This window comes from Lissotriton helveticus, chromosome 8 (genome assembly GCF_964261635.1).
Source record: "Lissotriton helveticus chromosome 8, aLisHel1.1, whole genome shotgun sequence".
In the NCBI taxonomy this organism is placed as follows: domain Eukaryota; kingdom Metazoa; phylum Chordata; class Amphibia; order Caudata; family Salamandridae; genus Lissotriton; species Lissotriton helveticus.
Window position 1 is genome coordinate 771821377 of NC_136069.1, and position 27100 is coordinate 771848476.

Here is a 27100-nt window from a genome sequence, read left to right on the forward strand (position 1 = left end):
GGCTTATGCTGATGATGTGTTATTATTTATTAGTGATCCCGCTTCATCTGTTCCATTTTTACTTGATATTATTTCTAAATATTCAACTGTTTCAGAAAAGGGGGTGGTGATGAACAGAGTGTCTGAATTAAGCAGACCACTCTTACCCAGTCCAAAGATCAGGGCTTGATCCATCACCGTTTTTTAGCTCACTGCACCATCCCAGCTCAGAACCCGGCTACATGCAAATTAGTCTGTTCCTGTCCCAGTGCATGATGGGAATAGGACAAACCAAACTACCAAGCCAATTCTTATACTGGGAAGGAAACAAGCTTCCGGGGACCGGTTTCTGGCATTTCAGCCGTCGTCGGCCCGGCTTGCTTGAATCCTGATGGTGCAATGAGCAAGGGACTCACATCTGAGTATACCCTTCCACGCTTATGGTGGACAAAATGATTCAGAAAAGGGGGTGGTGATGAACAGAGTGTCTGAATTAAGCAGACCACTCTAACCCAGTCCAAAGATCAGGGCTTGATCCATCACCGTTTTTTAGCTCACTGCACCATCCCAGCTCAGAACCCGGCTACATGCAAATTAGTCTGTTCCTGTCCCAGTGCATGATGGGAACAGGACAAACCAAACTACCAAGCCAATTCTTATACTGGGAAGGAAACAAGCTTCCGGGGACCGGTTTCTGGCATTTCAGCCGTCGTCGGCCCGGCTTGCTTGAATCCTGATGGTGCAATGAGCAAGGGACTCACATCTGAGTATACCCTTCCCCCCCTTTTTGAAATTATTTTGGCCACCATGAGTGTGGAAGGGTATGCTCATACTTGAGTCCCTTGCTCATTGCACCATCAGGATTCAAGCAAGCCGGGCCGAAGACGGCTGTAATGCCAGAAACCGGTCCCCGGAAGCTTGTTTCCTTTCCAGTGAAGAATTGGCTTGGTAGTTTGGTCTGCCCTGTTCCCATGATGCACTGGGCCAGGGACCGACTAATTTGCTTATAGCCAGGTTCTGAACTGGGATGGTGCAGTGAGCTAAAAAACGGTGATGGATCAAGCCCTGATCTGTTGACTGGGTAGGAGTGTTCTGATTAACTCAGAAACTCTGTCCATCACCACCCCCTTTTTGAAATTATTTTGGCCACCATGAGTGTGGAAGGGTAAGCTCAGACATAAGTCCCTTGCTCATTGCACCATCAGGATTCAAGCAAGCCGGGCCGAAGACGGCTGTAATGCCAGAAACCGGTCCCCGGAAGCTTGTTTCCTTTCCAGTGAAGAATTGGCTTGGTAGTTTGGTCTGCTCTGTTCCCATGATGCACTGGGCCAGGGACAGACTAATTTGCATATAGCCAGGTTCTGAACTGGGATGGTGCAGTGAGCTAAAAAACGGTGATGGATCAAGCTCTGATCTGTTGACTGGGTAGGAGTGTTCTGATTAACTCAGATACTCTGTCCATCACCACCCCCTTTTTGAAATTATTTTGGCCACCATGAGTGTGGAAGGGTATGCTCAGACATGAGTCCCTTGCTCATTGCACCATCAGGATTCAAGCAAGCCGGGCCGAAGACGGCTGTAATGCCAGAAACCGGTCCCCGGAAGCTTGTTTCCTTTCCAGTGAAGAATTGGCTTGGTAGTTTGGTCTGCCCTGTTCCCATGATGCACTGGGCCAGGGACAGACTAATTTGCATATAGCCTGGTTCTGAACTGGGATGGTGCAGTGAGCTAAAAAACGGTGATGGATCAAGCCCATATCTGTTGACTGGGTAGGAGTGTTCTGATTAACTCAGATACTCTGTCCATCACCACCCCCTTTTTGAAATTATTTTGGCCACCATGAGTGTGGAAGGGTATGCTCAGACATGAGTCCCTTGCTCAATGCACCATCAGGATTCAAGCAAGCCGGGCCGAAGACGGCTGTAATGCCAGAAACCGGTCCCCGGAAGCTTGTTTCCTTTCCAGTGAAGAATTGGCTTGGTAGTTTGGTCTGCCCTGTTCCCATGATACACTGGGCCAGGGACAGACTAATTTGCATATAGCCAGGTTCTGAACTGGGATGGTGCAGTGAGCTAAAAAACGGTGATGGATCAAGCCCTGATCTGTTGACTGGGTAGGAGTGTTCTGATTAACTCAGATACACTGTCCATCACCACCCCCTTTTTGAAATTATTTTGGCCACCATGAGTGTGGAAGGGTATGCTCTGACATGAGTCCCTTGCTCATTGCACCATCAGGATTCAAGCAAGCCGGGCCGAAGACGGCTGTAATGCCAGAAACCGGTCCCCGGAAGCTTGTTTCCTTTCCAGTGAAGAATTGGCTTGGTAGTTTGGTCTGCCTTGTTCCCATGATGCACTGGGCCAGGGACAGACTAATTTGCATATAGCCAGGTTCTGAACTGGGATGGTGCAGTGAGCTAAAAAACGGTGAGGGATCAAGCCCTGATCTGTTGACTGGGTAGGAGTGTTCTGATTAACTCAGATACTCTGTCCATCACCACCCCCTTTTTGAAATTATTTTGGCCACCATGAGTGTGGAAGGGTATGCTCAGACATGAGTCCCTTGCTCATTGCACCATCAGGATTCAAGCAAGCCGGGCCGAAGACGGCTATAATGCCAGAAACCGGTCCCCGGAAGCTTGTTTCCTTTCCAGTGAAGAATTGGCTTGGTAGTTTGGTCTGCCCTGTTCCCATGATGCACTGGGCCAGGGACAGACTAATTTGCATATAGCCAGGTTCTGAACTGGGATGGTGCAGTGAGCTAAAAAACGGTGATGGATCAAGCCCTGATCTGTTGACTGGGTAGGAGTGTTCTGATTAACTCAGATACTCTGTCCATCACCACCCCCTTTTTGAAATTATTTTGGCCACCATGAGTGTGGAAGGGTATGCTCAGACATGAGTCCCTTGCTCATTGCACCATCAGGATTCAAGCAAGCCGGGCCGAAGACGGCTGTAATGCCAGAAACCGGTCCCCGGAAGCTTGTTTCCTTTCCAGTGAAGAATTGGCTTGGTAGTTTGGTCTGCCCTGTTCCCATGATGCACTGGGCCAGGGACAGACTAATTTGCATATAGCCAGGTTCTGAACTGGGATGGTGCAGTGAGCTAAAAAACGGTGATGGATCAAGCCCTGATCTGTTGACTGGGTAGGAGTGTTCTGATTAACTCAGATACTCTGTCCATCACCACCCCCTTTTTGAAATTATTTTGGCCACCATGAGTGTGGAAGGGTATGCTCAGACATGAGTCCCTTGCTCATTGCACCATCAGGATTCAAGCAAGCCGGGCCGAAGACGGCTGTAATGCCAGAAACCGGTCCCCGGAAGCTTGTTTCCTTTCCAGTGAAGAATTGGCTTGGTAGTTTGGTCTGCCCTGTTCCCATGATGCACTGGGCCAGGGACAGACTAATTTGCATATAGCCAGGTTCTGAACTGGGATGGTGCAGTGAGCTAAAAAACGGTGATGGATCAAGCCCTGATCTGTTGACTGGGTAGGAGTGTTCTGATTAACTCAGATACTCTGTCCATCACCACCCCCTTTTTGAAATTATTTTGTAAATATTCAACTGTGTCTGGTTATAAATTAAATGTTAGTAAAACTGAATTTTTTCCGTTAAATATGTTATGTACTCCAGATATGTTACCTTCGCCGGATATTGTCTGGCAAAAGAGTAAGTTGAAATACCTTGGGATATTATTTTCCTCTTCCCTCCATGCTACCTTGAAATTGAAATGTGAGTTCATTCTTGAGTATATTAAGCAAAAGACTTCCAAATGGTCTTCCCTTCATCTTTCTTGGTGGGGGAGAATGGAGTCTATTAAAATGACTATTGCTCCAAAAATATTTTATTCTCTTGCTATGATACCAACTCAATTTCCGCTCAAGTTTTATAAAGACATTGATAAACTATTATCTAAATTTCTATGGAATAATAAGCCTCCCCGTATTGCCTATAAAAAGTTGAAGATCCCTAAATGCCAAGTTGGTTTTGCCTTACCTGATTTCTTTCTATATCATAAGGCATTTATCCTAAAACAAAGCTCTTTATGGTTTAATATTTCACCTATTGTTAGTCCTCCTATTTGGTTTCATATTGAAACTTTCCTTGTAAAACCTTTTCCTTTTTTGTCCTTGTTAACTATGTCTCCAACCTCCAAGATTATACATTCCTCTTCCATAATCAAATCATCGAGATTAATATTTAATGATTTAGACTCCAATTTTGCATCCCCTTTGCTTTCTACGGTGCATTTGTCCCTATGGCACAGCGCCTTGATCAAACTAAATAGGAATGTATCTTTTTGGTCTTCTTGGATTGCTAAAGGTATTTTCTATCTTAAAGATGTTTTCTTAGATAATGCATTTATTCCATTTAATCAACTCCAATTAAAATTTAATTTACCACTATCAGATTTATCAAAATATCAATTTCTTTGTAACTCTATTTTAGATTCCTTCCCAATTGGTATCCCATCTACAGTGTTAGCTGATTTTGTACTTTATGTCAATACTGTTTCTTTGTCTTCTAAAGCAGTTTCTGTATTTTATAAGAAACTTACCGTCTCTTTAGGCTCCAATGTTGATACAATTTCCACTTTTTGGAATACTGAGCTCTCTTTGTCTATATCAACTGATTCATGGTCATTAATTTGGACTAATAGTATTTCTGGATGTTTACCAGTGTCAATTTATCAAACCAATGCTTATATTTTGTTTAATTCTTTATGGACTCCATTGCGTTTATTTAAATCTAAATTATTACCATCAAACCTATGTTGGCATTGTAATTTACATCCTGGTTCTTTACGTCATATGTTATTTGATTGTCCTATTAGTATGAAATTTTGGTCTGAAGTATGGAATGTGATATTGAAAATGTTACCTCTTTCTGATTTACTCTCTTATAATTTGATCATATGTAAATCAGTTAGTTTGAGTGTTCCTCTTGATGATGCTGAAGCAAAGTTATTTAATTTTTTGGTTTCGGCTGCGTTAAAATCAATTACTTTTTGTTGGAAGGATGCTACTTCTCTTTCAGTTCATGCTTGGTGGTCTTGGATTATCTTTACAAGAAGAGGTGCTCAATTATCTTTACAAGGTGTTCATCATAATTCTTCACTTTTTCAATCCTTTTGGTCTCCTATAGATTCATATGTAAAGTCATGATTCTTGTTTTCTTATTGTTCATATGATATTGGTAACTCTATTTATCTAAGTTATTATGCTATGAATTGTATATTTCCCCTTCCCTCTTTTTCCCTTCCCTTTCCTTCCTTCCCCCCCTTTATTGAGTTATCCTGTGATTGACAATACTATATTGCGATGTATTTATTTGTGATTACATATTTATGATTGTTCTTCTTCGCTCTCATGAAATGTAATGCAATTTTTCACAGTTTTTTGTATGTATTTCTGTGTTTCTCCATTGTCAAATTTCAATAAAATCTTACTGAACACAAAGAATACGTGCAATGCATTACACCTAAGTGGGCAGCTCATTGGAAAAAAAACTAAATGACCCGCACCACACTGGATATGCTGTTGAAAAAAGTACAGTACCCAATATCTGATCAGATCAATTAAAGAAAATTTCTAAAGTACATTCAGTAATTCTCACTCAACAGGCCTTTCAATAACTGCCACAGTTAAAACAAGTGCATTAGCCTTCTTCACCACACACAATCAATACGCAAGAGCTTTCCATATCAACACAGAAAATAGTTCACTATGAAAAGCCAAACCTAGTGCCTTTACTAATGCTTGTTTATCTTACCCTTGCAATTCTTCGCCCAGTCTATGTGAACTGTCTCCGGGGAGAACATTGTACATATCATCTTCTTCCAGAGATCGTTTATGTCCAGTGATAAATAAGGAATTTAACCAGCTGTTGGAAGGAGAGTTTTAAAAACAGATTAAAATTACATTTCTAGCATAAAAAAGAAATATGAACAGTTAAAAAGTATTAATACTATTTGTAAGTGAGCAGTGAACAACAAGGATTTTAATTAGACCAATGTAGAATGTATGAGCTTGATTGAAAACTTTTTAACTGACTCATTTTGTGCAAAATTGTAATTGGGATTCGGGAGGAATGTGGTATTGCCACCCAAACCTGGACTTGGAGTTGTGTCAGAGCACTCACACAATGGATAATATTCCCACTTTATGTGACCACTAAAAGCATAGAAAAATGTGAGCCTGTGTTCAAGGAGTGCTTGAGACTGTGAAAACTCTCCTGTGCTACCAATTTAACTCCCTACAAGACTTAAGGTAACCTTTAAAAAACTTTAGTGGGTGGTCCTTTGAGGACTGCCACACTCCTGGCAGCCCCATAAACATTTAAGAGCACTATGGTCGGGCTACTGCCCTCTCTGGAGCATCGTAAGCAGAATATGCACATTTTACAGCACCCACACAAGGGCTTATGGGGTGCACCTCTTAATACTATCCACTAATTTACAGATGTGTACAAATAGGCAGGCAGAAATACCAATGGTGACACCCTCCTAACAGTCCACACCCCTAGCCAGCCCTGAACCCCAAGAACTTAAGGCATGAACTAATTTAACTTCCCTTCACCCAGCAAGATCTCTCAATAAGTTAACACTCATTATTGACATCTGATGTGATCTGCAGGTTATAGGTTTAAATACTAGCAAAGTCAACTCCACATTCGTTCCTCCGATGGTGGTGAATTGAAAACCAAAACACCTGAGAATAGTATCACCTGCTATATACAGCGCTTAAGAAACAGCAGCAATGTGTTATAATGCACCACAGAAAAACAAATGTTTCATATGGCTCTTAGACTACTGGATAGGCTAGAATGCATTGTTTCAACACAGTTTAACTGGGCCATATATTACTCCTACGCTTAGATGTTGTAGTTAATAACCCTCTTTAAAAGATCGATGCAGGTACACCTAAAAAATCCACCAAATGAAACACTGAGTGATTCCTCTAGATAGGCCTTCTATGATGATGGCAAGAGGTGAGGTAATTGAGAGTTCCGGTACAGAATTACTAGAAATTACTAGCTATATTAACTTGTACTTTAGTGTTTCCAAGAGCAGTGAGGGAGTTCCTCATTCTATAGCTTGATTTCCAGGTATTTATAAGCTAATACAAAATGGGTTCAAGTATGTGGAGGTGTTGCATATGATAGATCCTTCAGGTTTAAAGAAGAGGGTGTCAGTACAGCAATGTGGTTTCAATGATTTTGCCACTTCCTTTGGAATCACAGAACAGGAATGCACATGAGGTATGAAGATTGGGCTGCCCCTTCCTGGAGCAAATACATTCATGAAGATCTGTTCAGCAGTGCAAGGAGAAGGTGAGGCTGAAGCAGGAAGCTATGCTGTTTTTTAACTTAGATGCAAGCAAGGTGCAAAGTAAGGGTGTGTTCTTGCACTTATTCTGTTCGGTACTTAAGTGATTTGCTGACCGAAATTAAAAAACGAACTTTAAAAAAACACCCATTCCTTGCCATCTAAATTAACTATAAAGCACATACTTGCAATATTCTATACTGATGTCATAGTGATGTGTGATTGTGATTAAGCAGTCTTACAAGAGTTTATGTGCTCAAGTTAATTACCTGACATATCATCTTTCAATAACACAGGTTAGTCCCCTTTGTGTAACAAAGATATAGTGCCAAGTGGTGTATGCGCTTCCTCACATTAGAGTGGTTGCCAATTACATTGTTTCATTGCTAAATAAAAAACCACCATGGTGAATTCAGGGTGAATCCAAATGGGGGTGCTGTGAGTAATACTATAAAGTGGCCAAATGTACTAATGCCCAGATCCCTAATACTGATTTTTGTTGTCATAGGCCAACATGGATCAAGCCTGTGAGCCAGGAAATCGACCTGTCTCACGGATTGCAGTCTTGTTGGGCTGGGAGGGGCTGGGAGGGGCTCCCATAGTGGTGGAAGGCTTATGTTTCACCAGGAGTTAAGCAGCACGGTGGTGTTAGCATACCATGTACTGATCAGCAAAAGTGAACAGGTCCTTTTTGTGTTCTTAACTCACGCTTGGCCTACATCAGTTAGATGTAAAGTGCTGCGAAGCGCAGGAGTGGTAACTCTGAGCTGGCTGTATGTGTGTCTGGTAAGGGTACAGTACAGGGATAGAGCAGTGCTGTGCAGTACATGCATGGGGAGTTCGTGTAGAGAGTGTATGTTTACCTGCCAGGAATACAATACATATGAGATGCAGTGTTATGTAGTGCATGCACAGTGGAAGTATGTGCTGAGTGTATGTGTGCATGGGAAAACTACAATACTTGAAAGGTTATGTGTTGTGCACTGCACACGTGATGAATGTGCATACAGACAGTGTGTGTGTTTGCAAGTAGCACACCAGGCCACAACACAGAAAAGCTATAGTACTGAACACTGTGCAGAGCAAATATGCATGCTGAATGTGTGTATCTCTGAGGGCACAATGCATGAACGTAACAGCACTGAATAGTGCATATGCTGTGTCAATACACATCCTTCCTTTAAGCACGCTTGAGTTAAAAAAATCCACCATAGTTCCTTGGTCTGACAACACCCTCCTGTCCTTTTCCCTTACCCACCAGGAACAGCCAGGCTTGGCCAATCTTTAAAAAAAAACAAGTCGAGTCTGGTCCAAACTGTCAAAGGAAAAATGGATTGCCAACCTTATAGAAACCCTACCTGAATCTAGTAATGATCCCTCAGAAGCAAATGATCGCTATAATCATTGGTTGGAGGTATCATTGGACCTAGCCCTACCAAAGGCTGAACTCTCCCATCGTAGTGGGGCGAACAAAAAAGCTTGGTATACTCCAGAGCTCAGAACTCTTAAACAGCTCTGCTCTCCTTGGCCTGAGCAAAAAAGGCATTCAACAACTTCAATGTGTCCAAAATGCCGCCGCCCGTTTAGTATTAAACCTTCCACGTAGGGCATCTGGCACAACGGCATTACGCAAACTCCACTGGCTCCCCATCGTAGAGCGTATTAAATTTAAGGCACTATGTATGGCTCACCGCATTGCCCACGGAAAAGGCCCCAAATACCTGCAAAGACTCCTTATCACCCATCGCCCTTCTCGTAATCTTAGATCCGCTGGAGCGATGTTATTCAAACTCCCCCGTGTCTATAAGTCCAGAATGGGAGGCAGCTCATTCCGCTTCTTGGCTAGCAAGCACTGGAATGGCCTCCCCCTGAACCTTCGGATGGAGCCCTCCGAAACAAGATTTAGACAAAATCTAAAAACTCATCTTTTTCCAAAGTAAGTGTATTCTGACACTTCGGGAATTTACTGTACCTTGGTTTTTAGCTTCAGTTGGGAGCAGCAGTCTTTCAGCGCGGGGACACGCCGTCACTGGTGTAACCAGGCGCTTAAGAAATGGCCTTATTATTATTATTATTAGCAGAAAGAGAGGATGTGGAGGAAAGACTACCTTGAAGCCAGTAAAAATAGCTATAGGACAGCGTTACGTAATTACAAACGGGCTATCAAAATTACCCAGTCCAACTACTACCAAGAAAAAATTACATCTGCCGCTAGCTCTTCCAGGGAAATCTTTAAAATATTTAAGTCCTTAGTCACCCCTCCGACCCCCACTACTGACCCTCTTCTTGCCCACACTCGCTGCAGGGAGTTGGCAAACTTTTTTGCCTCGAAGGTAGCAGACATTTACTTGACATTTCCGGGGTCCCCTGTAGGACCACTTCTCCCCCCGGCCCCAGATTTGACCCTACTTGAGACTTTCCCCCCTCTCGACTGTCTGAAGGTTCAGTCGCTTTTCGGAAACTTGAAATCAGGTTCACCGGTTGATGCAGCACCACCTACTGTCATTAATTTGGTGGCAGACACGGTGGCCCCGGTGATTCGGCAGGTGATTACTACCTCCCTGGCAGCTGGATTAGTTCCTCTCTCTTGGAAACAGGCAAGAGTAAAGGCGTTACTGAAGAAACCCAATCTCAATCCTGATGACTGGGTCAACTATCGCCCTATCTCCTTGCTGCCTACTATCAGCAAGTTTGCCGAAAAATACGTAAACTCCCTGATATCCACTTTTATCGAAAATAACAACTTACTACACCCAACCCAGACCGGGTTTAGGTGCAAACAGGGCACGGAAACTGCCCTTATTGCAGTAGTAGAGGAAGCAAGGAAGATTGTTGATGGAGGCAGCTGTGCGGCCATACTGTTATTAGACCTCAGTGCGGCCTTTGATACTGTCAACCACTCTATTCTGATTCAAAGGATGAGTAATATAGGTATCACTGGGACCGCACTGAGGTGGCTACAATCCTTCCTCTCCGAGCGGACTTTTTCGGTATTTGAGGACGACATCTCTTCTCCCCCTATGCATCTACACTGTTACGTTCCCCAGGGTTCATCCCTCAGCCCAACCTTATTTAATATATATATGAGACCATTGGCTGAGGTGGTGTTACCTTGGGGGGTGCAATTGGTGACCTATGCTGATGATACTCAGCTTATCATCGCTCTCTCGGGGCAGGAGTCGACTTATGACAAGCTTTCCTCCTGCCTCAGCAGAGTCCGTGAGTGGATGGATGATTCCTTCCTGAAACTCAACGGAACAAAAACGGAGGTCATGATGCTAGGACACAATGCTTCCTCCTCGGTGGAGGGATGGTGGCCGAACACTCTGGGCCAGCCCCCCCCCTTCCCAAAGGAGAGACTTAAGAGTCTGGGAGTATGGCTGGACCCAGCGCTTAATTTTTAGGTGCAAGCTCGGAAGGTAGCAGCTACTTGCTACGCCCTGATGAGATCACTCAGGAAAATCATTGGGCTACTTCCGTTCGAAGCGAGGCGGATACTAGTACAGGCCTTGATTTTAACTCGCCTTGACTATTCCAATGCAGTCTACCTAGGGGCCCCAGAGGGGACACTTAGGGTCCTACAGACTGTACAGAACTGTGCAGCCCGGATGCTTTTACACATCACACGTAGAACCTCAGCCAATCCAGCGCTCTGGCAACTACACTGGCTGCCAGTACAACAAAGGATTGAATTTAAGGCTATGACCATCGTTCATAAAGCCCTGACCAAGACAGGACCTGATCTCATTTTACCTCTATTCTGCCCCTATCAAACTAATAGGACCCTTAGATCCAGTAACAAGAACCTACTGGCAGTCCCTAGGATAAGGAGAAGCCGTATGGGCGGCAGGCGTTTCGCTGTACAATCGGCAAAACTTTGGAACAGCCTGCCCGATGTTATCCGGCTGGAGGAGAACCATCTTAGGTTTAGGAGTATGCTGAAAACATTTTTATTCCCCTAAATCATCGGGGATGAATGGACCTCTGAAGTGCTGGGATGCCTCCGGGTAACCATGCGCTATACAAATGTGTAGTCATTCATTCATTCATAAGTAGAGGAATTCCGGCAGACAGATTTGTGTATTGCTGCATACCTGTGAGCTGGGTCGGACACACTGCAGATGGGAGAGAGAGACTCCCCCTGTACATTTCAAAAGGAGCTCTTTGATTCAGTGATAAATCACAAGGAAAAGGCCTGGGCACATATCAGGAGGGAGATGGGACTGATAAGGGAATCATAAAGAGGAGGGCTGGGAGCCCAGAATTAACCTTTTGAAAGCATGTGTCCCTGTGGTTGACCTCCAGGTGTGAACTCCATGGCCTGTGCTGTGGGACTATCAGCTTTGGGGTTTCTCCTGCTATTAGAGACAGTCTTTTAAGAGGAAGAAGAGAGAAAAGTGTACACTTCAAAAGAAGCAGTACTTCAAAATAAATCTTCAAAGACTCAGACCCTACATCACATTTGGAGCCTGGAAATGTACTATATGTAGGGGAGGTTGAACCCCAAAATTTGGCATCTGACAAGCATTCAGACAGCTACGTGAGGAACTGAAGCTCTGGAAGACTTCTGTCAGTGACCAGGACTGGGGGCCAAGGCCTGCTCGTCTGCCAGCAGGGCGAGGGGACATCACCCAGAGAAACCTACTCAGGAGCCTAGAGCACCAGCACCTGCCAGCTTGCCAAGACCAGAGTGCCCTGTGAGGAAGAGGAGAGCGTTGGAGGAAGTGAGGTCCAGTGGAGAGCATTGCAAAGAGGACCCAGGTGCAAGGTGTGAGGAGATAGTTTTGCATGGAACTGGACGCTGCCAGTGTTCAGGAATTAAATTGATGACCCCCTTATGCCAGGAGAGGGCCATCGTGAACCAAGTCATGAATCGGAATATGTGCTTGAAACCTTGTTGCAGTGACCACATATGACAGGAGGGGCCACTGTTTAATTGTTAACGAGAAAATGCGAAAACCTGTGTGGGCATTAACTGTGACCCCGTAGTATAGGTGAATTCAGAGTAAAGGCCAACACCTTTCTAGTAGGTAAAGCTGATACTCATATGCTAGGAGGGACTGCCAGTACAGAGTATTGAAACATTTGGGCCATCGCCCAGGAAAATTGAAGTTGCGACCTGGGGGTTGTAAATAAGCCCAAGACCTGCTCCTGAACTGCCCAGTGGACTCCGGCGAATGTTGAGAGGACTTTGCTCTGTCGCTTGGACCCGGTCAGATGTTCAATGATCACTCACCCCATGTGGGGAAAAACTAACCTTACCATGCCAACGGAAGCCAGGAGCCCCTCCAATCGCTGTTAAAGCCAGCTGTACCACTTAAAAGAAAGCCTGCCACATGCTTCCTCTCATTCTACGTACAGATCGACTCAAAAGAGTAGGATTGAAGCATTGCAATGGGGGAACCAGCTGAAATGCTGAACGTTTCCTTGCTGCTTTAGCGGGTAAGACTTGATATGGGCTAGAACAACCCTGAGGGATTCGATGCTAAAGGTGCTGCAGCACAATAGACACCTTTGACTTTTTCAAAAGAATCAAGACTAGACTCTTGAGTAAGTCTTATGATTATCTGGATGCGGCCACAGTAAACAGGGAATAACCCCAACCACATTACAAGGAAGAGAATGGAACAGGGATTTGCTGGATAAACTCTAGAGCAGTGGTTCCCAAACGTTTGACTCCTGAGGACCCCCATTGAGTCGCCACTGGAAGCCGGGGACCCCCAAGTTAAATTTCAAATATTAAAACAGTAATTCGAAAAAAATACACACGTGGGCACACAAAGCAAATATTCAAAGTACTTAGGGGCAGATTTACAATAAGTGACCATCCATGCATATCAGCAGGGATGCGCCACTTATTGTGCGCAATGCCTCCGCCACCATTTACAATGCTGCGTCTCATGGGGCAAAAAAGCACAGATGCATGACGCATCTGTGCCGTAAAGGTGGGCATTGCTGGAGTTGCGTCGCAAGTGCAACACAGCTCCAGCAATGCTCTGGGTGGGCCGAATCTTGTTAATGCTGCGTCAATCCTTACACCTGCTTCAAGCAGGCGCAGGGTTTTGACGCAGCATGGGCCCCAAAGTGACTGAGTGAAATCTTGTAGATTTAACTCAGCCACTTTTAGGAGGCGTTCCTGCACCGGAACGCCTCCTTCTGGAGCAGGGCTTTACAACGTGGCACATCTCTCAGATGCATCATGTTGTAAATACCATGCACCATGACGCATCTTTTTGCGTCGCCGCTGCATCACGAAAGTGACGCAACAGTGGCGTAAAAGAGAAGCAAGGGGCTTGTAAATCTGCCCTTAAGGATTTTGGGGCCAGATGTACGACCATTTCATTTAGCGCCTCGCAATTGGCGGCACATTGCGAGTGGCAAATAGCGAGTCGCTAAATGAAATGTACAACAGTGTGTTTAACACTGTTTCGGATTCCCAATCGGGTCACAAACTGCAAAGTTCATTAATATTAATGAGCCTCTCGCAATTTGCGAGCCTATTGGGAATGCCAGCCCTCCTAGGTATGGTGCCTGCTGGGCTCTGCAGGCCACCACGGCCGGGACTGCTTTTAAATGAAGCAGTTTAAAAAAAAATGCAGCCCATTTACCATGCATTTAAAAAAAAAAAAAAAAATGAAACGTTTTAGTTTCATTTTCTAAGGGCAGGCAGAGGTCCCTGGGACCACTGCCTGCCCTTAAAAAATAAATTTGCATGCATTTGCAAAGGGGAAGGGGACCCCTGGGGACCCCTTCCCATTTGCAAATTCATTACCATCTACTTGAAGTAAGTGGTAATTACGAGTGTTTTGCGACCGCAAAACATTTGTACATGGTTTTAAGACTCGCTATTTGGAAGGGAATGCCCCTTCCAAATAGCAAGTTGCAAAACCTATTTAGCGAGTCGCAAACAAATTGTGACTCACGAAATAGGCAATATACATGGCCCAATACGTTTTTGCATGTGAAAGCGGGTTCACAAACTCGTTCACGCATATAAAAACAGATCGTACATCTGGCCCTTAATATTTTATATTGAAGTAATAGCCCCTCTGTCACATGTATTTCATTTGTTTTATAGCATCTCTCATACCATTGTAGGATGTCAAATCACTTTACATCACACACATATAGAGACCTGGAATCGTACATGTAAAACAGTGTGTATATAAAATGTGTAAAGAGTGCTTGGTCTGAAAAAGCACAAACTCAGGATTCAGAACATAACACAGTGGCTAGCACTGACTTTAACATTAAAAATGTATTTCCACCCAAATAAATCTTTTTAGCAGCATCAGGATAATGAATAACTGGGAAAAAACAAAAGTTACTAACTGGTACCAAGCAGTTTGCAAGCAGCTCTTTAATGACAATTTATAGGTTCCTCTGCTACATTACGATTGTCACTTATGAAGTGCACAGTAACAAAAGAATCTCTGTGACAAAAGCAGTAACCACGAACCTATGCACATAAAATGCTGCTTTTTAAAATGCATGTTACATGTTCTTTGCAGTAGGCACATTAACCCTCTGTGCTACATTAGTTAAGTCAAAGCTGCCACTAAACAAAAATCTCCTCACGCTCCAGCAGGTACATTAATCACTGGCTTTATCTTGACACTTTTATTTGCTGCTGGAAAGCTGCTAATTATACAATAAACTTTTCTGTGCTTTTAAAACTGTTGCCTGCGGACCCCCTGGGAATGTGTCACGGACCCCTGGGGGTCCGCGGACCACAGTTTGGGAAACACTGCGTAGAGCCTCGACCTCAAGGAGCTCCTGTTATTTCTTACAAATTGGAATGCTTCTTTGAATGTGTAGAGTTTAAAATAACATACTAATGTTTAAGATAAAACAAGTATTTGACTGGACATTGATTTTGTAACATTGCAGAGTACACTTTGAGTTACGAGTAGTGTTCACTCACCTGTACCTACACTCCCTATCCCCCACGCCCCCCGCCCCCACCTCCCCCCCCACCGAAGGAGCCTTTGACTGCTCGTCCAGAGCTATCACCGAGTCAAGTGCAGAAGGAATACTTGGCCCAGTTGCTCGGAACCCGGGACATCATGAGTAACAAATCTCAACCACCATGGTTGGGCCCTCGGAAATGGGCTCGACAGAGTAAAAATATTTATATTGCTGCATGCGAGAATGGTACGTTTTGCAGTGTTTTCATGAAATAAGACCTACGTGTGTTGCAGTATTTACCATATTGGCCTTGATTCACAAACATGTTTAGGGACGAAAATGTTTTCAGATGAAACAAGGAGCTTTATATTCTTTCATCTTAGTATCCTCCCTATATCAAAGTAGGTTGTTGCATCATATGCAATTCAAGGAAATGGAATACTCTGGACACTTTGTTCTATGGAGAAGCATTTTATGTCTACAAATACGGTATATGTGCCCTCCCTATTGTGAGTGAAGCGTATGATTTAGATGGATGATGTAATGGAATTATTCATTGGAGTGGCTAAATGCTGCAAACTAGAAACTATTAATGTGTCCTTTAGAAATGTTATGACCAGGTTCGAATCCAGTTTTATGAGCATTGGTTTAAAATGATGTGCATAACTGAAATATTAATAAAACGAAGTGTGAAAGGCATTGGTAGTGAATGCTAAATGTAATATGTAAACGTAACACCTAAGTTAAAGTTTTTCACATGTGTTGGTATTGTGGCACTTTCTATTGTATTTTACATGGACAGAAATGATTGGAGGGGTACTGTTGCTGGTAAGATGGCGGTGGTGTCAGACAGCAAAGTCCTGGGGAGCACAGTTCAACGCTAGAGATCATTCTCCTCCACTTATCTTTCTGGGGACTGGGTAAAGACATGTTTGAACTTTCTGTCAGGGAACCAATAGACTTAAGTGAGCATTGTTCATACCCAGAGAGGGACTGCAAGTACCAGAGCTCTTGCTGTGTGGACGGTGCAGAGAAGCATTTGCGTGCCAGAGCTACAGGACAAATCTTTACCATTTCTTTACCATGTTCAGCTGCTCTTAGTGGTCAGACCTATACTCCAATGTAAGGTATCCCATGGTTACCACACAGTTCTGCTAGCCAGGGTCTGGTAACTCAGAAAGTCCCCTCTCTCCTACCATGCACAATTCTCTCAATTAGTTCAACTAGGACCCCTAGCATCACTGGTCAGGAAGTTAGCACACAGAGGGATGTTGGTGGCACAGAGCAGGCCATATACAGAGGTGTGCCCCAAGAACCCTGCAGCGGCTGTGCTGTGAAACTCTCAATTTGCCACCATTGGCCCATATGTCCTGGTCTTAGCGGGCGTCCCTGGGTTGACAGTAATGTAGGGGAAACAAGAGATCAGCGTACACAAAGTGCTACGCTGGCTCTCCGCAAATAGAATTTAACACAATTCATGGAAATCAGTTTGTCATGACTAGAAGGGTGGGCTGGGTGGGACCCTCTTGCAAAAAAAGATACCTGTCAATGTGTATTGTAATCAGCTTTAAGAACCATATCTATGAGAAATCTATTAGCCTTCTGTGTTGATAAAGCAGCTTTATAGAGTGCTTTCACCAAACTACTGTTGGGCTTTTTCTCCAAACCTCCACCTCAGGCTGCCTGAACTAGACGCCAACCCCTAACTTCTGTCTCGTCAAGCTCTTCACATGAATATCGCAGCAGGGTACACAAGAGCGTAACATTACAGAATCAATATATGACATTGTCCAATCTAATGCTCAATGATTAACTTCTACCTGATCCTGGAAAGGATAGTATTATAATCACTGGCAATATCATAGGACCTGGCCTGTGAGGATCAGAATTAGTTACACCGGAGCTGATGTATCTCCTACAATCATCAACATAAACTGGTATTAAGTCAAACATGGAACAACCCGAATAGCAAGATTTGACACACACATACGATATACTCCTCTTTCAGGAGACTTAAGCAACTTCTCCTTTATTTTCTAATGGGTTCTCAAGCTATTCTATACCTGCTATCCCCCTGAAGGTTTCAGTAACTATATTAGAAACTGGCAGTGATGTAATTCAGATTGTGTATGTAAAGGGACAGCACAATTTGAATTTATTCTTGTTTAATTTTTACAACAATGGGTGTGCCACCAAAGCACATTTTTGCTCACTGTTCAGCTTAGTAGAGGACATAAGGAGTACACATAGCGAGGGCCTTTAAACACACTGATATTATTCTCTGCAGATATTACAAGATATTAATGCTATGGGCAACTGCAGGGATCTCAGGAGCAAGGAACTGGGATCCCATATTGCTGCACATGACAATCAATAGGTTTGATATTGTGAAATGTCAAGAAGGAGGAATCCCAACTTTTCTTGGTAGAATCTGCGCCCCAGTTATTGACCATTTTTCTGTTACGGGTTTACTAGATATTTTAAACACAGGGACATTTTGGTTGTGAATTACGGGGACCATAGTGGCCTCATTTTCCTTTCTGATAGTGACCGTGGATACAAACCTTAGTTTGTATCCACAAACTTATACAAACTTGATACAAACCTTAGCCCAGCACAATCCAATAGGGCTACCCAGTTTCTGGCTACTATCGTTAAAAGTAAGAAAGTAATTTTGATTCCTTTTCCTACGGCTTACAGAGGGAGCTGGAGCTGCCATGCTCCACTTGGCTAATAGATTTGCAAATATTTGTAAATACCTTGATTCAGGCTAATTAAAACCTTTGCCCAAAACAGTTGCCAAGCCACGCTGCTTTGGCACTGTATGCTCCCGAACAAACAGACGGTTGCGTAAAGCACTGTCTTCTAGTCCAAGGGATGCTACGGAGGTTGCAAAGGCACAATCCCGGTATAAACAGGAGGTAAACAGAAGGAAAGGGGAGCTACACAAAGTGAATTGGGGACGTCTGTTACTTGCAGTCTATAGAAGAAATTAAAGAGTGCTTTGGTGCACAGTAAATACCATTACATTGAGCACCTTTACTGGGAACCACTGAAGCTGTCTCTCAACACCGACAATGAGTGGGTGGCTCACTTTAGAGGCATTTATTGCGCTCCCTCTGACTGTTGCCTACCAAGTGCCCTTTGTAATTGTCTTGATAGAAACAATATGTTTATAATTCAGTTATCGGAAGTATCAGATGCCATAGAGAGAATCCTATTGGCAAGGCCTCAGGTCCAAACGAGGTGACTATAGACCTTGTAAAATGCAACATAGGTCTGTGGGATGTATGACGTTACAACGCATACTTTTACAACGCCTACCTTTACAACGCGGTTTTTACAACGCATACCATTACAACGCATAATGCTTTTAGGCGCTGGATAGTGAATAGTTTAATTTACTATTCCAACGTCAGTCCCCGTGGATAGTAGGGAAGGTTATTGGATAGTAAATTAACCTATTCCCTATCCTAGAGCGCCCCCCAGAGCAATGCGTTGTAATAGTTTGCGTTGTAAAAGTTGCGTTGTAATGGTAGGTCGTTGTAAAAGTTTCGTTGTAAAGGTTGTTTACCAGGTCTGTGGGCGCCTATCTTGACCAATGTTTCTACATTTGTTTGTCCCTGATCAGTTGCCCAGTTCTTGGTCAACTTCCTTAATAGTTAGTGATTCAAAAAGGGGAATCAATCTGACCCAAGGTGCCATCGATCAATTTCTCTAATTGATACTGCAGTAAAAATATTTAGCACAATAATTCATATTAGCCAACAGAAGTGGGCGAGGGTGGATTACATAAATTGCTATCAGTATGGATTTAGGGAAATGGAGCACTACCAAAACTGAAATGTAATCATTGCGAAATATACTATAGCAAAGCGCAGCCCACTTTACCTGGCATTTATGGATTTGATGTCTGTGTTTGGCATTAATTGCTAAACTTTGGAAGCCCCTCCTTGATTTGGGGCTGAACCTGGCTTTAGTACATATTTTGCCTGCTCTCAGTTATAACCTCACAGCCAGGGTCAGACCTAGAGCTCGTGGGGAGCAATCGGACACCAAGAGACTAGGTCTCGAAACGCGTCGAGTGGGTTTGCTGATTTATTTGCAAAATTAAATACTGCTTATCATGCATTGACAAGTCCGTGGTTGCTATTTTTCGAGTGGGATTTCCTGGAGAGTGCTGCAGCGTTTTTTGGATTGATATATATATATATATATATATATATATATAGGGAACCTTTACAACGCAGTCATCACATCACACAACATTTACAACGCAGTCATTACATCGCAATATCCTTTGCAACGCATGTCACTTCAACGCAGCCATTACATTTCATGTCACTACAACGCATGACACTATAACACATGTCACTACAACGCAGGCATTACATTGGATGTCATTACAACGCATACCATTACAACACATAGTACCCCTACACTATCCAACACTTACCCTACTGTTGCACCCCCTGGAGTTAGAATAGTAGTTTTTACCCCTACACTATCCAGCACTTACCCTACTGTTGCATCCTCTGGAGTTAGAATAGTAATTTTTATCCCTACTTTATCCAAAACTTACCTTAAATGCAATGTAATGGTATGCGTTGTAAGGGAGTGTGTTGTAAAGGTATAATGCGATGTAATGGAATGCGTTGTAAATGTAGTTTTCAAACATTTGTTGTAATGGCATGCAATGTAAATGTATGCGTTGTAAAGGATGTTGCGATGTAAAAACTGCATTGTAAAGGCATGCGTTGTAAATGTATGCATTGTAACGTCATACATTCATATTACCTAATAGTGATAGTTAGGACCTTGTTTCTATTAAAAAGGTTTTTTTCTTTTGCCAATATCTTTGGCAACGTTTGATGAATCTTCAAAACGAATGGGGCGGTCAGGTCAGCTCCTGTGTTAAAAGTTTCGTTGTGATTCGTAAAGTAGAGGGGCGAGAAAAAGGCTGCTACAGCTTGAATTGCTAAATGGAATTACACCAAATTTGCCTAAAAGGTAGCTCTTGATTCAGTAAGCACACTTTCTGTAAAATGCTGTAAATCTGTTCAGTAGTTCCTGAGAAATTGAAAGATTTCTCAGATATACAACTGTGGCAGCGGTGGATCCGCGAACCCTCCTCATCTCATGCCTGAAAATTGATTGGCTGCCAATACTTCAAACCAGAAAGTGTTGGCAGCCATTTTGTGACTCGGTTCAAAAGAGACACAAGCAAAAAAGGTAAAAACAACGATAAACAAACAAGAAAAGGGGGAAGGGTAGAAACACCCTGACCCCCTAGGCCTGCTCAGGGGTCCCAAAGGACCCCGTGGGCCATAAAAACTATTTTACAAAAATACATTTTTAAAACGAAGCTCAGGCTCCCATGCTTCGTTTCCGAGAAGAGCCCGTGTGGGCCAGGTCCCAGGGGCAATGATCAAACAAGCATTTACAATGCAATGGTCTCGGCATTATTAAAGGTAGAGCTATTGGCATTGATCATGACTTTTTTTTCATATTTTTAAAAAAAACATAAATAAATGGTATTGTCATTTACAAAGGCAATAGGTGAGCATTAGAGAGTAGTAGAGAGTATTCTCGGACACAGAGCCACACACACACACAGAGCCCCGGCCACACACACACAGAGCCCCACCCACACACACACACACAGAGCCACCCACAGACAGAGGCACCCACACACAGAGCCACCCACACACAGACAGAGCCACCCACACACACAAACACAGAGCCCCACACACACACACACGGAATGCTGGACCTATGTGTACCCCATGTGTGAGAACTATGAGGGAAAACACTGCAGTATGTAATGAGAAACATGGGAGCGAAAACATAAAGCAGAGAGAATATGCTGCAGAAGACAAATGGGGTGAGGCTGGGTAGATTTCAAATTCTGGGAGGATGAAAACCCAAGTGATGAAGCGGCCCGCTTACCTGGAGCCATAGAGTATCCGTGCCCCTTCCTCGCACTGCCTCTGGATGTAAGTGGAATACATTGATGGCGAGGCGGACCGGTATCTAAAGAAAGAAAAAAACGCGGTCCAGAACATGTAACTGAAGGAGAGACTCGTTGGGGCGTGGCCCGTCGCTCCGTGTATGCATCGGCTGGTCCGCCTGCGTGCATTGGATCGAACGTAATGCGGAACGAAAGCTTATGGTTTCATGGCGTCTGAGGTTACTGTGGGAACCCACATGGCTAGGCTGAAACTGAAAAAAGACTAGCACTCCGTGCATGCTGTGGAGCTCAGTAACCGGCCGGGAGATCGACAGCCGTTACTACATGCCGTAATACAGTGGATAATGGCCCCATGCAAACAGACAAGCTCAAAATAATGATAGGCGGCAGTGTCCCATAGTGTTCGTGGGGGAATCAAATTGGTTCGAATAACGGGGAGGAAATACCGAGTGGGCATGTGCGTGCGCCCAAAGTTCTGTAACAGAAGACACACCGGCGTCATATCATACCGTAGTATAAGCTATAAGAGTAAGGAAAGCCTTGTCCTGGCGGAGGGGGAAGGCACGAAAAACAGCACTTACCTGGAGTGGCAGCGAGGCTGTTCCTGCAACAACAACAACAAGAAAAAATGGCAGCCGCAAACGTCTGAAATTTTCGGAATCGGGGGCGTGTTTTTTGCGTTTTGAGTGACGGATGACATCACAGGTAGAAAGAACGCAAAAAACACGCCCCCGAAGCTGAAAAAGACGGGGCTTAAAGGGAGTGACGCCCCTCTCCTCCAATGGCTGGCCAGCATTTACGAGGCCAGCCAATGGAGAAGAGGGGCGGCTTCAAGCCCCCTATACCAAGAAACATAAAATCTTCAGAGCGCCGCCCACTGCTTACAGCAGTGCGACGAGTCCTCGACCTAAAAAGGATGGATCCAATGAATCAGAACACGTTTCCTTTTACAGTATTCAAAGAAATGGCAGGGAAATATATAACGGGTAAGCGCCTCAAAAAACATGTGTGATCGGAAAATTCTAAGGAAAACAGTCACTTCCAATAATAGCTCCTTCTGGAGAAATTTTGACCCAAAATGAGGGCAAACAAAAAGTGAGTGCATGTAAAGTTTACATTAGTTACACCCAGTTTATAGCTCCTAAGGTTCAAAACATATACATTGAAGGTGTGAGCCTTAGGAAAGCATGGCATGAAACATGACTGTCAGCTTCAAATAAGACACCCAAGGCTGCTACTGAAAAACAAAATGTGCAATGTCTTTACTTTTTACACAAAGCCACATCAGTGTAAGAGTCTGATAATGACACGCAAATATCTGAGTATTAAATTACACTGCAAGGCGTAACAAAGCAGGATAGGAAGAAGACCAGTTTATATCAACAGATCTCTCCATAGAGTCGCGCACCTGATCTAGAAACAACAGGGAGAGATGCATCACTGGAGTTACCCCCTACCAGCAATCTTGTGTGAATGCGCATGCATTGGAAACAGTCCCAATGAACAAACCTTTAGTGGCCCAGTGATTTCAGCCCTCTACCACGCTGGCACCTAGTGTTCAGATTCGAGTCTATGAAAATCCCGCAACCTATCGTACTTTTCTGCTGGACAATAACCACTTTTCAACGCACACGTTGTATTGTCCCTTCTGAAGTACGTGTTGTGGTTATTAACGCAATTGCAGTCAGATGCGAATAAATACCAATATGAGATGTAGAGTTATTAGGAATAATTTTAAACTGTAACACCGAGGTCGAAACGTCCACAATTGCTATCATCACAAGGAAGCTTTTGATGATAACGACTGTCAAAATAAGTACTTTTCTAAACAGCCCTCTAAGTAGTTGTTATTGACTGTTCTTCACCTTACCTCGCGCAAAGGTAACCTGACCCGTTGCTCAAGGTGTATTCGACGTCACCTTAAGACTCATTAGTTTGAGCCAAGGAAACAGTGGCCTGCTGAGTCAAAAATCAGACTCCTGCCCCCCTCAACACAAAAGCTCGACTGTGTCACCTCACAATGGCTGATGAAGGGTTTCCTGTCAGCGGGACGGGTCAATAAATAGGCTGCACCTCACCTGCCCACGAGCACAGAGCGGCAACATTGTTTATGAGATCCTCAAGTGCAAGTGTCATGGCCTGCAGCCCTCTAATGAGTGGGAAAGGGCAGACCCCAGCGCCATCGACGAAGCATCAGACAGCTATCAACGGGCGTCCCTCTGGTGCTCAAGCAGGCATCTGTCACTACCTCAATTCCCTGATCTGGAAGAAGGACCGCATTGTAGAGGCAAAGCATCTTAGACCAGAATCGTATTTCTAAAAGAGCAGCAGAGGAAACTTACCTGGAGTGGCAGCGAGGCTGTTCCTGCAACAACAACAACCAAAAAAAAATGGCGGCCGCAAACGCACGAAATTTTTGGAATCGGGGGCGTGTTTTTTGCATTCTGAGTGACGGATGACGTCACAGGTAGAAAGAACGCAAAAAGCACGCCCCTGACGAGTCCTCGACCTGAAAACATATAGGTCCTTCGTGGGACCCCGCATCCCCGGGGACTTCCACCTCCCTGGGGTTTCAATTTTAAAATAAAGACATGGTTGGGGGCTCCTATCCCCCCCACATGCAGCCCTGGAGACTGCCACCTCCCCAGGGCTAATTTTGTAAAATGCTGGAGGGCCACGCAGCCCCTGGGACCCCCACCTCCCAGGGGCTATACTGAAAAATAAAGTGTGGGTGTGCTCGAGCCTCCCCCCCCCACTGCCCCGGGGACCACCCCCTCCCTGGGATGTTAATCATGTTGGAAGGGAGCCACGCAGCCCCCCTCGTTGAGATGTAAATGGCCCTGGGGACTGCCACCCCCGCCCATTATATTTAGAAATTAGGATTAAAAAAACCTCAGAAATTCACTGAAAAAAGCATAGTTAGCAGGGACATTATAGTTGGAAATTGGCATTTAAAAAACCTTAGAAATATATATATTATCTGAATCAAACACTTGTTAAGGCTTGCCCTGATGTTCCCATGACCAACAAGGTACCCACTCCTGTAGTTTCACATTCGGAAGATTCAGTACTTATTGCTCATGGTCTTAAAGCACTGAGCTGTCTTACTGGCACTTTTTTCGAGTTCAAGTCTGACCTCGACTTGGTTACCCACTGTGCCAAATCACACATTATGGCCTATACTATGGTCCCAAATGCAAGAACATTATCACACTACCTGTTGGTAATCGCAGACTAGAGCAAACCAAAAATATTCCCTTATTTAGGGGTACTTTTTGATTCCTGAGGGAGCTGGACACCTAACATGTACAATCGTCGACTCAAAATGAGTCGGACCATAGGTACTTTGTTCAATATATCATTACCAAGTGGAGATAAACCTATATCAACTTTACTGGAAATGTACAAGACTCAATGTATTTCCCCATCAGCTTATGATGCAGGGGTGAGAAGCACGATAACTGTTCTGAATGAATGAATGAGAGTATTTATAAAGCGCAACGTTGACTCCAGGGAGAATCTTGGCGCTTGCGGACAGAACATCTAACAATCTGTAGTGGGGAAAAACTAAGTTAAGGCAACAGAAGCAAGAGTTATATTTAGACGAGAAATAGCACAATGTGGTCTGTCGTGGTGAAAATCCAGGTTTTTAGAAGCTTCTTGAAAGTAGGTTCCGTTTGTGTATGTCTAAGCTGAGTAGGCAAGGAATTCCATGCTTTGGTCCCTAAGACAGCCATTGCCTTGCCCCCTCTTGATTTCAGTTTGAAAGTGGGGGCTGTTAGGAGGTTCTCCGAGGATGGATGGTTTACGGTCTGATTCTGGATCTTCGGTATCCTGGTCCTGTTGCCCTTGTGGATTTATAAATGATGGTCAGGATTTAAAAGAGAATCCTCTTATGGACAGGCAGCCAGTGAAGTGTTCTAAGTGCTGCTGCTGAGGAGAAGCATTTTGGCCATTTGAGTACCAGCCTCGCTGTAGCATTTTGAACAACCTGCAATCTTTTTAGAACCATCTTTTTTGTTCCTGTGTACAGGCTATTACAGAAGTCCAGACGTGATAAAATTAGGGCTGCTGCAACCGTTTTCCTAGCAGGTACCGGGAGAAGGTCAAAACACTTTGGGAGTTTTCATTGTTTGGAAACAAGTGCCAGCCACAGAAAGGGCTTGCGTATGGAAAGATAGTGTTGGATAAAATTTGATCCCCAAAGTTCTCACCGTATCCACTGTTTTTGGAGGTGGAGCCGAATTTGAGGGCCATTACTGGTTGGGTATAAATAGGTTGGATTTTCCAAACAGCATGATTTCTGTTTTTTAGCTGTTGCATTTGAGATGATTCAGTTTCATCCAATCCATCACTGCCATTAAGCAATAGTGAAACTTCTCTTCAGCTACTGTAGAGTTTTTATTGAGAGTGAGATTCAGCTGTGTGTCGCCAGCATATGCTATGGATTCAACATCAAATGTGGCCATCAAGGTGAGGAGTGGTGTCATATAATGATTAAAAAGAGTTGGGCTCAGGTATGAACCCTGGGCGACCCCTGATGACAACTGTTTTTCTTTGGATTTGTAACTTCCCAGTATTACTATCTGATACCTGTTTTCCAAAAAGGATGTGATCCAGGCCAGTGCCCTGTTCGTGATTCCGCTATATGCAAGCCTGTCTCTCAAGATGTCATGAGAGACCGTATCGAACGCAGCTGACAAATCCAACCAAACCAGTACTGCGTCCTTACCCTGATCCAGGGCAAACTTTAGGGTCTCAGTGGTGTGGAGTAGCACTGATTCTGTTGAATAGCCAGGTCTGAAACCCGTTTGCTTATGGTGAAGGATTCTGGCTTCTTGCAAGAAATCATTGAGTTGTGTATTAACTAATTTCTCAGCTATTTTACTCAGACATGGCAATATGAAATAGGTCTAAGATTGGAAAGACTGGTAGGGTCAGGGATTTTTTTTTTTGAAGAGGCTTCACAGCAGCGATTTTCCAATTTTCAGGAACTCTCGCTAGTCTAAAGGTAGAATTGATTATCTGATTGATGATGGGATTTATGAAATCTACCAATGTATGTAGAATTTTATGGGGACAGGGATCGAAGAATGACCCTGACTTACAAGAAAGAATGGCTTGCCTAGATTGTTCCAAATTAATCTCCTTGAAACATGTGAGTTCGCTTTTTGTTCCTAAGGTTTGGGTTTGGTTGGGCAGGGGAGCTATGTCCGTGAAATCTTTCTTTAGGTCTATGATTTGGTAGTCAAAGAACTCAGCAATTTGATCACATAGGCTCTGTGATGGAGGTATTTCTTGTTCTAGACTTCTAGGGTTTGTGAAAGATTTCACAATATTAAAAATGACTTTCTGGTTATCTGCCCTATTGGAGTGGTATGCCTTCTTTTCTACTCTAATTTGCTGGTGGTATGATCTAAGTGCCAATTTAAAAAGCCCCAAATCTTCAACTTTTTGTTGGTAGTATTTTTCCTTGAAGGGGCTACAGGTGCCAACGTTTTAGCAAAAGATAAAATCCAGTCATTGAAAAGATCGTAATCAGTTGAAGGGTTTCCTGTAAGGGTAGGTTTTCCTGCTTCTGTCGTGCTCTGTAGATCGGGGTTAGAGAGCATGCTATTCCACTTCTGTGTCCGGGTGAGTCCCGATTGACTAGGGCTTTTTTCTAGTTGGCCATTATTATAACCAAACTTGAAGGGAATTAGCTTATGGTCTGACCATGTTACAGTAACTGGGGGGTCGGTAGTTAGGCTGGCGGCATTAGTGCACATCCCACCAAGGGTAAGTCCAGCATAGTGTGTGGGCCTCTCTGCCTGTTGTTTTAGTCCCAGTGTGTTTATAATTTCTGTAAAAGTTTTGGTATTAGGAATATCAGATGCTTCAAGGTGTAGATTACCATCACCTAGCATTGTAAAATT

General features: G+C 43.8%; 1 protein-coding gene across 1 annotated transcript in view; it reads right to left on the bottom strand.

The window, feature by feature from the left end:
* Positions 1-27100, bottom strand: part of ABCC4 (ATP binding cassette subfamily C member 4 (PEL blood group)) — a 1754849-nt gene that overhangs the window by 1590715 nt on the left and 137034 nt on the right. The window contains exon 2 of the mRNA XM_078657605.1: positions 5752-5862. Coding sequence (XP_078513731.1) covers positions 5752-5862 — 111 coding nt within the window. The remainder of the gene's footprint in view (positions 1-5751; positions 5863-27100) is intronic.